The sequence below is a fragment of the Heterocephalus glaber genome, unplaced genomic scaffold, assembly GCF_053883595.1.
Source record: "Heterocephalus glaber isolate CG9 unplaced genomic scaffold, H.glaber_assembly_v1.0 deba00001429, whole genome shotgun sequence".
NCBI lineage: Eukaryota > Metazoa > Chordata > Mammalia > Rodentia > Bathyergidae > Heterocephalus > Heterocephalus glaber.
This window is the reverse complement of record NW_028258294.1, coordinates 34,228,859-34,241,122: the sequence shown is the minus strand read 5'-3', so window position 1 is coordinate 34,241,122 and position 12,264 is coordinate 34,228,859. Positions and strand designations below refer to the sequence as shown.

At 40.4% G+C, this 12,264-nt stretch overlaps 2 protein-coding genes across 5 annotated transcripts in view; one reads left to right on the top strand and one right to left on the bottom strand.

The window, feature by feature from the left end:
* The window catches only part of Cd3d (CD3 delta subunit of T-cell receptor complex), a 61,108-nt gene that overhangs the window by 16,799 nt on the left and 32,045 nt on the right, over positions 1 to 12,264 (top strand). The window lies entirely within an intron of this gene.
* Positions 1 to 12,264, bottom strand: part of Ube4a (ubiquitination factor E4A) — a 35,481-nt gene that overhangs the window by 11,939 nt on the left and 11,278 nt on the right. For both annotated transcript variants that reach the window (XM_004856697.4, XM_087212458.1), the window contains exons 5-13: positions 10,954 to 11,106; positions 10,307 to 10,466; positions 9,617 to 9,819; positions 9,229 to 9,420; positions 7,734 to 8,067; positions 5,756 to 5,876; positions 3,757 to 4,061; positions 1,616 to 1,748; positions 483 to 670 (exon numbers count right to left, since the gene is read on the bottom strand). In XM_004856697.4, coding sequence (XP_004856754.1) covers positions 483 to 670; positions 1,616 to 1,748; positions 3,757 to 4,061; positions 5,756 to 5,876; positions 7,734 to 8,067; positions 9,229 to 9,420; positions 9,617 to 9,819; positions 10,307 to 10,466; positions 10,954 to 11,106 — 1,789 coding nt within the window. The remainder of the gene's footprint in view (positions 1 to 482; positions 671 to 1,615; positions 1,749 to 3,756; positions 4,062 to 5,755; positions 5,877 to 7,733; positions 8,068 to 9,228; positions 9,421 to 9,616; positions 9,820 to 10,306; positions 10,467 to 10,953; positions 11,107 to 12,264) is intronic.

Sequence of the window (12,264 nt, the reverse complement as noted above, 5' to 3'; positions counted from 1 at the left end):
CTAGTTTACTCTTTTTTTTTTTTTATACCGGGGATCAAACTCAGGCAGGTGTGGTGCCACTGAGTTAAATCCCCAGCCCAATGATATGATTATTTTTAAAAAGCAGAGGACTGGGGATTTAGCTCAGTGGTTCTGCCATCTGCCCCGCAAGTGCAAGGACCTGACTTCGACCTCTGGTACCAAAAAAAAAAAGCAGAAGCTGGGCATGGTGGTGCATGAGTGCTGAGGTTGAGGCAGGAGGATTGAAAAGTTTGAGCCCAACCTGGGCAACTTAAGTGTGATCTAAAAAAAGGGTTAGGGAAGGCCCTGGGTTCAGTCTTCAGTTGAAAACAAAACAAAACACTTGGCATCAATGTGGCACATAGTAGACATTCAATAAATGATGTCTTTGACAGTCCTCTGATGTTCAGAAAGTGATCAAGCTATGAAACTCCAGTGGTATTAGCTCCTCAGTTCTGGACCTGGCTGCATGACAGCTTTACCTGTAAACTCAATGTCCACGAAAACCTTGATTAGAGCTTCTGCAAGCTGGGGTGCATAATGAAAGTTACAGAACACACGTTTCCGGTGGAACACACTGGACAGCAAGGCATTTGGGGTCTGATCCAAGTGAGGCATTACTGCTTCCAACACCTCGGCTAGTTTGGCCCTTAGGTGTGGATTCTTCATTCTGCAAAAAGAGCAGAAAGCAAGATGAACATGTAAACTTGACTCCCCAGTTTATGGTTCTGTTCTCTCTACATAAGGGGCCAGTCCACCTCTGTAGTTTTAAGTCTTGTCAGTACTGGGGTGATGCAGGGTACATCATTTGACACTTTAGATAACAGCCTACCCAGTATGAGGGTGAGAACTTAGTTTTTATTTAATGCCTAGCCATTCGATTTTCTTCTCCATAATGCATTATTTACTGCATACTATTCTCTCACAATTTCATCTCAGCTAAACCTGCCTTCCCAAGCTTTCTGGGGATAAGGATTAGGTTATAATTACCTTATAACCCACAAATGCATATTGTGTGTGCCTAATAAATACTAGCTGACTTACATTTCTTATTAGGTCTGCTCTGCTCAGTGAAGGGTTAACTTCTACCTACTTTTCATTAATATGGCTCAGAGAATTGTAGGTCATTCTTGTTACTGTGTAGTAAATATGCACTTTTGTACATAGAATTCTTGTTTCTTTTGGCCTATGCAACAAAAAAATTAGGGAGGCTAGTCTAAAAGCCATGGTACCTTCCTATGGGAAAGAGGATTAGAAAGATGAGAGAGATTTGATTCAGTTTACTACTCATCCAACTCAGAACAGCAAGAGCAAGCACTGTTACCATAGAATTAGCAGAGGAGCATCAGTGCCTGGTGGCCTCTGGTAAGGCTTCTGGCATTATGGGAACTATTTTAACCAGCAACTAGCAGTGGAAATCCCATCTGGTACCTCATATGCAGGTTCAAATGGCTCTCAACAGTGGGATCTTTGGCTACCCATAGGATGGTCAGGTGATTCATTAATGTTAACAGAGCATCTCAATAAGCCTTATGAGTCAGGCTTATTTCTTGGTTTAGAAATCTGAGGTTTTGCAGCTCTAAACAGTGACAAAGCTCCGCTTTCAGCACTTCACCTTTCTATGCTTCCAGTAAAAATGGTGATAAAGTGAAGGATGTGTTCCAGGGAATCTGCTGATGTCTCCAAGATATCATCAGCAAAACGGCGGAGAAAAATGAGAAAATCACCCAGGTTATCTGCAAAAAATTCTGAAAAATAAAATGTTCACTGGAATTAGACACATCTCTACTGGTACTAAACATTTAAATACTTCCCTTACATGCTACTTAATGAAGGTTAAAAACAAACCCACCAAAGGTCTTATAAAACTAGGGATGGTGATAAGTTAATGAATGTAGGATCTCATTTAAATGTAAATTCTTGGTAGTTTTATTTATTTATTTGGTACTGGGGATCGAACTCGGGACCTTACACTTGTGAGGCAGGTGGTAGAACCACTGAGCTAAATCCTGGGCCCTGTAGTTTTATTTTTATTTCTTGCAGATTGAAGTTAGGGCCTTCACACTGAGCTATACTCCCAGCCCTGTTTTAATTTTTTATTTTGAGGCAGGATCTCGCTAAGTTGCTCAGTTGCCTACACTGGGCTCAAACTTGCAAACTTCTTGCCTCAGCCTCCTAGAGTGCTGGCTTGCAGTTTTATATTTATCCAAGTAAATATATGAACCATAATGATATAACACACTGGTATACTGATTTCTACTCTCAAGGTCAGCTATCATTTAAATTTAAACAATCCTTTAGGTGTCTGAAGAATTGCTATCACAATTTTTATATGTGATGACTATGGTAGCCAGCCTCTGGGGTTGACCCACAATGATCCTTATCTCCTGGTCTTCTTGCCTTTGTGCAGTCCCTTCCTACATTCTTCCAGGGCAGAAAATACATCCTGAAGTACACAGCAGAAGTGACAGTGTGTCATTTCCAAGACTAGGTATAAAAGCTTTATAGCTTCTGTTTTGGGTTCTTACTCTGGGGAAAGCCACTACTATATCATAAGCAGTATTAAGGAAAGATGATGCATGGGGCTTGGAAAAGAGGCTGCTGTCCAAACTGAGGCCTGTCAACAACCATATGACTGGGCTTGTAAGTGGATCCTTCAGCCCTAATTGAGTTCCCAGATCCCTATGCCCCTGATCAACAGTGTGGCTGCAACCACGTGAGGTTCTGAGTCAGAACCATGCAGTTGAGTACACCTGGATTCCTGACCCAGATATACTGTGTAAGATTTTTTTTTTTTTGGAAGTACTGGGGATTGAATCCAGGGCCTTCATATTGAGCTACATCATCAGCCCTTTTTTCATCTTTTTTATTCTGAGACAGGGTCTTGCTAAGTCACTGAGTTATCTAGGCTGGGCTTAAACTTGCAATCCTCCTGCCTCACCCTCCCAGAGTGGAGATTACAGGCATGTATCACCATGTCCAGCCATTGGCGTATTGGTACCGGGGATCGAACTCATGACCTTGCACTTGTGAGACAGGTGGCAGAACCACTGAGCTAAATCCCTGGCCTGGCGTATTGTTTTTACCTGCTATATTTTTGGGTAATTCGTTCAACAGCAATATATATATTTTTATTTTATTAGTACATTCATTTTACAATCATCTTGGGGAGTTGGTACACATATGTAATATAGCTTGTTTCTTTTTCAACAGCAATATTTGACCAATAGTGATCAAGAACATTTAACCTGACTCAAAGGATCATATCTGCTGACCCCTCACTGACATACATATATACAATTTCCCTTCTGTGTTAACTGACACATGATTTTTTTTTTTTGGTACCGGGTATTGAACTCAGGACCTTGTGTTTGCGAGGCAGGCAGTGGAACCACTGAGCTAAATCCCTGGCCCTGATTTGTTTTTTCTAGAAAAAGCACAAGGAGAGGTTAGACAAATTTATAAGTTGAATGACCAACAATATTAATGAGAGACTAATAGCTATGAAAACCCTGTTTGCACTTAGTTTTTCGAAGACTATTTTCTGATTTGTATGTTAGGAGGAACATAAGGTTGAGGAACATATTGTTAGCGCCCTCATACTCTGACCAGTAGATATTTAGAAGTTGGAACTGTTTCTCCAAAAGCAACCAAATGATAACTAAGGAACAGCATTTTGAAGATTAAACTTCCAAAGTGACCCAGTTAAACTTAGCTGGCTATAAATAGGAAGTTCCCGAGGGACAGCCTGCTTACCTGGCACATAAGCCAAAGAGCTATAGCCATCTGGCAAAGGAAAAGTTAGCTCTACTGGCTGTGAGCCCTCATTGCCTATGGCCAGCTGAACCAGAAGAACAGCCATGGACACCTGCAAATTTAGGCAGTTTTGCAGCATCTGTGGCTCAGTCATGGCAGTCTTGGTAGAAAGATAGATGGTCATCAGTCGTTCAAACTGCTCACGGAGATTGTCAGCAGCAGGACTAGAACTCTGCTGAGCATCCCGCCAGGCAACCTGCAGCCGATGCAGATTTTGGTTGATTTTTACCATCTGATCATGTAACCTGCCCCCAAGAAAGCAGAAGAGACTGGGTCAGGGAGGCTCATGTGGGGATAGTCGACTATAGACCATTCCAGAAAAACAAACCCTCATGTATTTATTCTAGCATTCTCTTTGAGGATGTACAGAACTGCAGTCACAATGACAAAGAAGGTACTCATGAAAGTTACTGACAAGACAGAGACAAGGTTCGTAGCCCTGGGAAAACGTTACCAAGCATTCAACAAAACTGAAGCTAATTACAAAGAGTTAACAGCCTTCAGTTGAAATGCACCATAGCTTTTTCGAGTGGGATGCAGAGTGGGCTGTTATTATATATATAAAAAAAATAGTAATAGGAAATATAAGAAGCTGAGTGGGGTAGTTTTATAGGTCACAAGTGTAATGATTATGCTTTGATAGGGTTATATGGATGGTTGGTCTTTTTAGACGTAGTACAACCCATGTAAAATAGCTACCAGCTGGGATGCAACCTAAGTGCAGCTCTAGCTCTTTGCTGTTAAATGTAAAATTAAATTAGTCTTCACAAAAGTTTACCCAAACATTTTTCTACTGAAAGGAAGGCCTATAATTTAAAGCTATGGATAATTGATTCTATGTGTACAGTCCAAAATAATTTCCTCTGGTCCTATATAGATAACATCTAGGGCTGGCTACCGGCAAAGTAGTGACATTCATTTTTGTGTTTGATTCTGTATCATTAGATTAGCACATGCTGAACTTCTTTTCATATTTCCAGTAATTTGTTAAGTTTTGAAAAAATCCCATGTTAATTCAAGTATCCTGAGAAAGCTTTAAGATTTGCTAATTCCAAAGAACTCCTGCTGTAAACTGAAACTATGACTGACTTGTTATTTATTCCCCTTATTTATAGTCATATTCAGCAAAATTTTTTTTTTTTTTTTGGTATTGGGGCTTGAACTCGGGTCCTTGCGCTTGTGCAGCAGACGTCAGAACCACTGAGCTAAATCCCCAGCCCCTATACTCAGCAAAATAAGAGAAAAAAATTGTAGAATGACGTATGGCTAGGCAGAACTAAATTCCTTTTTGGAAGTTATACAATTTAGTTCTCAAACCTTCACATTCTAGAATCCTCTTTATCTTAGATACACAGAACTTTTGTGGTTGTATTGGTCTCATTGGAATCCCTTATCAATATTTTCTTAATTTTTGCCAATTTTGTCCCTACACTACAGAGCGGAGCGTGGTCTTTTTCATCAGGAGAAACAATGAGAATTCAAGATTAGAAAATGAAATGTAAGATAATTACACTTCCCCAGATGACAACAGGAAAGTAGTGACTTAAAAAAAATATAAAGAAAAAAAAATTGTTTGGTTTTGTGTTTTGAAACAGGGTCTTGGTATGTAGTTCTGGCTGGCCTTGAACTATGTAGCTAAGTTGGCCTTGAGCTTGCAATGATTCTGTTTCAGCCTTCTGAGTGCTGGGATTACAGGTGTACGCCAACATACCCGGCAGAAAAATATTATTTTAATTTTAAAAGTTAATAAGTGAAAAATCAAAAAGAAATTTAAGTAACCTGGACAAAGGTGACTCATGTAAACACAAATAAATACATACTGTGGCCTTTCCCCACTAGATTCTAACGTGTGCCTTTAGAATAAATCTCTAAGGCGCACTTTTAACCTGGTTCTCAACACAATTAAATAGTTCTTTCCTAATGACATCAAAGGAGTTACCTGTGAAATCCTAGGTACAAGGTGTACTCTGTCAAGGCAAGGTTCTCTGTTACAAGGTTGTAGCTCTGGGGAAACTTTGGCTCCTGCACAGCTGGGATCAAACAGGTTTCTTTGTCCAAACCTCAAAGTAAAAATGAACAGTAAATGGATTGTCACATACATCTATCTTGGTGTTCTTTCCCTCTTACACTTGTTCAGCTTCCATACTGCTAGCAGTAATATCTTCTTCAAAACAAATCTCATTACATTATTTCCTTGCCTAAAAGGACTTTTTGGCTTCTTGCTATCCACAGAAATAGTTTAATGCTCTGGCTTGACCAGTGAAATTATGAAAAATTAAAAACAATGATAATACTGTAGATTTTCCTAAGTGAGAGGCAATGGACTATTTGTTTCTATTCTGTGCTTTTCTGTATTTAAGACTTGATTTTTTTTTTTTTTTTTTTTGGTACCAGGGATCGAACTCGGGTCCTTGTGCTTTCGGGACAGGCAGCAGAAACACTGAGCTAAATCCCTGGCCCAAGACTTGATTTTAAGGCTGGGTATGGCCCCCTTTTGTCTCTCAAACAGAAGCTATCTTTCTCTCAATAAATTTTTCCTACTCTTTAAGAAAAAAAAAAAAAAAGCTGGGCACAGTATTGTGTACCTATAATCCTTGCCAACTTGGGGGTTTGACAACAACTGAGCAAGACCATTTTAAAATAAAATTAAAAAAAAAAAGGGCTGCAGATGTTGCTCAGTGGTAGAGGGCTTGCCTAGCATGTATGAAGCTCTAAGTTTAATCCCTGGTACTGTGGAAAAAAAAAATTATTTCCTTTTGAGTAGGTGCCACTTTTTGTTTTTTTAAAGACAGGCTCTTGCTATGTAGTTCAGTCTGGTCTTGAACTCACTATGTATCCCAGAGTGGGCTCCAACTTGTGATCCTCCTGCCTGAGCCTCCCAAATGCTGGGATTACAGGCATGTCCCACCACACCCATTAAGCAGGTGTCACTTTTACAGATACAAAACTGAAAGGAAATATATAAAAAGTAAGAAGTGATTCATTCTGATCGGTAGTATTCTTTTCTTCTTTTCAATTTTCTGTAATTATTTAACTTTTCTCCAGTCTGGCCCCAACATTCTTCTTCCCAGACCTGTTTCCTCCACCTCCCACCCCTTGCTCTGAACTTTTTTTTTTTTTGGACTGGGGATTGAACTTGGGTCCTTGCACTTTCATGGCAGGTGGCAGCACCACTGAGCTAAATCCCTGGCCTTCTGAACTTTTAATTATTCCATAGTCAAGACTTTTCACAGCTTTGTGGCTCTTCCTTTATTATTCCCTTTGTATAAAGAGATGCTCTTGCCTCTTCGCCTGGTAAAATCCAGTCATCTTTCAAGACTCACCTATTAACAGCCCCAACTTCTACACAATTGATTATTCACTCCCTTCTCTGTGCTCCCATAACTTAGTCCTATGTCATAGTATAACCATCTACTAACATATCTCCTTTCTTTTGGAGCCTCTGAGTTCAACAAGAACAGCAGCTATGTTTTATTCATTTTTATAATGAGTGAATACTCAAGGCTGCCAAATCCAGAGAAAAAGTCTAAAGCAAAACATTAAAAGCTACACAAAAAAAGTATATTAGGGCCGAGGATGTAGCTCATTGGAATTGTGCCTGCCTAGCAAGCACAAGGTCCTGAGTTCGATTTCTGGTACTGGAAGAAAAATAAAAGCTACACTTTTTTTTTAATTGTCTTTAACTTGCTGTGTAGCCCAGGCTGGCCTCAAACTTGTGATCTTCTTGCCTCAGCCGCCTGAGTGCTAGAATTATAGGTATGTACCACTAGGCATAGCTTTCACCTCATCTTTTGAGAAAGAGGCACTTTATAAAAAAGGATGAGTGATTGCCTTCAATGTCTCTCTCTCTCTCTCTTTCACACACACACACACACACACACACACACACACTTTTGAGAAGCCCAGTTTCCCCCTACCTCTCATGTGTACATTTTTAATTTTTCGTTCTTCATCATTCAACTCCTTCAGGGTACAATAAGTGGGATTAAAGGTGAGGAGCCGAGAGGATCTGGGTTTACAAAATGGCTGGCACAGCTTCAGGAGAGCAGCACCCAGATTCAGAAAGAAGGCATCTGAGGCATACATCTGGAAGAAGATTTCTGGCATTTGATTTGCCCAGATCTTGGTGCGGCCTGCATTTGCATGCAAACAGTTTCCAAGCCAGGACAAGATACAGTGTTTGGTTTCTGGAGAGAGCTGGAGCAAGTTCTTCAGCATCTGGTAGATCTTTTCATGGAACTGGGCCATGAACTGTTTAGCCAGAAAAACACAATCACAGAACATTCCAGTTTCACAATCCTGATAGTTTTTTACTCTCAAACCTTAGCAACTATTAAATTTCTAATCCTCATGTTTTCCCTTACTCTCCTTGTACCTTATCCTCTGGTTCTGACTTTTAAAAAGTAGGTTTCCTGAGATTTTTCTGCTCACCTGTCAAACTGTAGACAGCAGGACTTAGTTGTTGTTGTTTGTTTTTTTTTTTGGTACTGGGGATCAAACTCGGGTCTTTGCACTTGCAAGGCAGGTGGCAGAACCCCTGAGGTAAATCCCCGGCTCAGGGCTTAGTTTTATAGTGGGTTTTTTTTTTTTTGAGACAGGGCCTTGCTCTGTAATTCAGGCTGGCCTTGAACTATGTAGCCTAGGCCAGCCTCGAACTCATGGCAATCCTCCTGCCTCAGCCTCCCGAGTGCTGGGATTACAGGCATAGGCTACCACACCTGGCTTGGTAAACTTTTTTTTGCAAACCACTAGATGATAAATATTTTTGGCTTTGCTTATCTTATGGTCACTGGGGAGAATTATACAGTTTAAACATTGTAGCATGAAACAAAGACATAAAAATTACATATGAATGGACATGGGCCCTTAGTAAAACTTTATTTACAAAAACAGTTGGCAGACTGCTTTGGTCACTGCTATTGTTTGATAATACTTGCTTACCAACAGAGTTGTGATGATTAAATGGTGACTAGGAGACTTAAATTATCCCTAATTCAACCATTTAAATGCCTCATGTTGGACAGACCTCTACCATAGTTTATACTAAGAGGTCCAAACAGAGAAGGTGTAGGTGGAAAAAGGAAAGAAAAAAAAATGGATTTAAGCTGGAGTTTAGTCAAAAGATTTTAGGAGCTAAGTGATAAGAAAAAGCTTGATGAGAAGGGCAAAGGTTGAGGGGAAGAAGCAGGGCTCCTGCACAGGGCAAAGGCTGCAGCAGCTCATTCTGACTCTACAGGAAGGTTTATCCTCTGCTCTTAGTGCATGCTACAAACAGGGCAGTTTCTTTACACCACCGTGGAAAAGCCAACCAGACTAATTTGCTTCTCCAAAGAAGCTCAAGCAGTCTTATCTGAGGAGACTCTATAACAGTCTAAGAGCAGGGGGCTAGGGTGCCCTGAGAAACAGTTCTACCTGATGGATGTTGGCCTCCTGTACTTTGATCTCCTGAGGACTGGAACGAGATGGATTCAGGAAGTAGCCATGATTTTCTACCACACCTGGAGTCTTTAATAAGCAGGAGATGTTCAGAATGACTCCCAACAAGGTCTTCTGGTACATTTGCCCATTGCTAGGGTCCTTGGGCTGAATGTATTCTACAAAAACCTGTAGGAGGAGATAAATCCTATTTATATGTCTGTATGGTGAGATACAGGTGATGGAGCCTCAAAGACTTACATCTGTACAACAACTAATCCATTTTTCTCTTATTCTATAGGTAATATTATAGTTTTCTTAGGACAGGAAAGCATGAATTTAATAATCTCCAGCTCCTCAAATATACAGCACTTTTCCAACCTACCTTTGCCATATCTTTTTGCCTAGTGAAATAGAGAAGAACATCCAGATATGCATACAGTAGGATCTGGCAGAGCTCTAGATCTTTAATTCGACTCAACAAAATATCCAACACTGGAATCATGACTTCAGGAAATGTTCGAACTTCCTCATCCAGTATCAGGGCTTCAGTGACCTCTTCTAGAAACTCAGTTACATCTTCAAAATCTAATAGAAGACAAATGAGAGAAAGGAGACCACCAGAAGGTTTAAAAATTTTTTTTTTTAGACTGGGGATCAAATTTAGGACCTTGGACTTGCGAGGCAGGCGGCGGCACGGAGCTAAATCCCTGGCCCCTAAATTTTCTTTTTTGGTGGGGACTGAACCCAGGGCCTTCCCACTGAGCTACATCCCCAGCCTTTTTAAAGTTTTGAGACAGGGTCTCCCTAAGTTGCCCAAGTTGGCCTTGAAGTTGTGATCTTCCTGCCTCAGCCTCCCATAGTGCTGGGATTATAGCTATGCACCACCACACCTGGCAGGAATTTTTATTGCTTTCATATACTGGCTCTTTACTTCTTCTGATTCTCCTGATACTTATAGTGGTATTCAATCCTAAGGATCAAGGTGTAAGTTCTCTTTCTTAATTTATACCAGAACTGTAATGACTCTGAGACTTCCTAAAAAAGATGTAGGTCACTAATCTTATGTACTTACGAGCTCCTTGGATGGCTTCCAACATCAAATCTACCAGTTGCTCAGGGATGTTTTGGTCAACATAGATCTCTGGGGTAAGGAGAACTGTTCGGGTATTGGACACAGTGAGGTTCCTGCACTGTACCGCAAAGGGGAGCAGGTTCTCTGGGACTTTGGTAATCTGGAAGCAGCATGAAGAAGAGAGAGAATATAATGATCTATGTGGAATCAGGGCAGACACAGAAAAATACTTGGAAAAGATATGTGCAATATTTCAAGTATCTCTTGTGTGCTTGAAAATTTATGACAGATTCACTATTTGGCTTTAACACTTACCTGTTAAAATTCCAATCTTGGGAGTATCATGCTTAGCCTATTCTAACATTTACACCTCAGTGGAAATGAATTTTTCAGATCTGTTTTTAAAGGTGTGGTTTCTAAAAGGGTTGGACACAGACAGAAGGCACTGGTTAACTGCGGGGAGAGATGAACTCCATTATAGAAAGGAGACTAAGGCTTGGACAAACTCATATTGCTTCTGGTATCCAGTTCCAGATATACTATGATGGATATAAACTGATATATAAGTCACTGATCCAATTCTCTTTTATGTGCTAAAGTTATACCCAAGATGATGATATAGTATTCAGTGGAAATTATTCTTTTACCTCTTCCTTGGCTCTTTGGAAGCAGGAGTAAAGGTAATAAAAAATGTGCCTCTCTCCCGCATCTCGATCAGCAGAGAGGTTTAATGTTGTAGAAGAAGTCATATTAATCAAATGGTTTCCTGGATCTTGAAGTAACAAGCGAGCGAAGATTGCCTATTAAGAAAAACACAAAAATACTAAACCATTACAGATTTAATCTTAGGACCTTAAAATGTAAAAAGTAATTTGGAGTTGGGCATGGTGGCACACGCCTGTAATCCCAACACTCAGGTGGCAGAGGCAGGAGGAACACCATAAGTTTGAGGCCAACCTGGGCTACAAAGTGAGTGAGTTTAAGGTCAGCCTGAACTACATAGCGAGACCCCATTTCAAAAAACCAAACCATGGGCAGGAGATTTAGCTCAGTGGTACCAGCGCCTGCCTGGCAAGCACAAGGTCCTAAGGTCCTAAGTTCGATCCCCAGTTACACACACACACACACACACGTCCTAAGGTCCTAAGTTCGATCCCCAGTTACACACACACACACACACACACACACACACACACACACACACACACACGGACGGAAAAACTAAACCAAGACCGGAAAAGAAAAAAAAAAAAATGAAGAAAGAGAATAGTAATTGTAAGAATCACAGGCTTGGTTTAGAGTGAAGGGGAAAAAAAGGACCCAGTATACTTTAGAAAATGTTAGAGCCAGGCATGGTGGCCCATTCCTGTTTTCCTAGCACTTGGGAGGCTGAGCCAGGAGGATCACCTGTGAATTTGAGGCCAGCCTGAGCTACATAATGAGTTCAAGGCCAGCCTAAACTACATAGTGAAATCCTTTTTAAAAAATAAATAAATAAAAAAAGCTGGGTGTGGTGGTGCATACCTATAATCAGGAGGCTGAGGGAGGACTGCTGAGTTGAGGCCAACCTGAGGTACTTAGTGAGTTCAAGGCCAGCCTGAACTACACAGCTGAGACCTTGTCTTAAAAACAAAACCAAAACAAACAAACCAAAACAAATAAAAACAAAACAAAAAAGCCAGAAAATGTTAGACAATAATTGTATATTTACAGTTATCCTAAATCAAACTTTAAGTCTTACGATAATCCCAGCACAGGGATGTTGAATGGTACTGAGTATCACTGATTAAATTTATATGTGAAAACTATTATTTTGTGTGACTGTTGATCTCAATCAGACATAAATAATTTTTTTGGGAAGATACCACCTTGCTATGTAGTTTAGGCTATCCTTGAACTCCTGGCGATCTCCCTGCCTCAGCTTTACAAGTGCTGGGATTACAAATCTGTGCCACTGT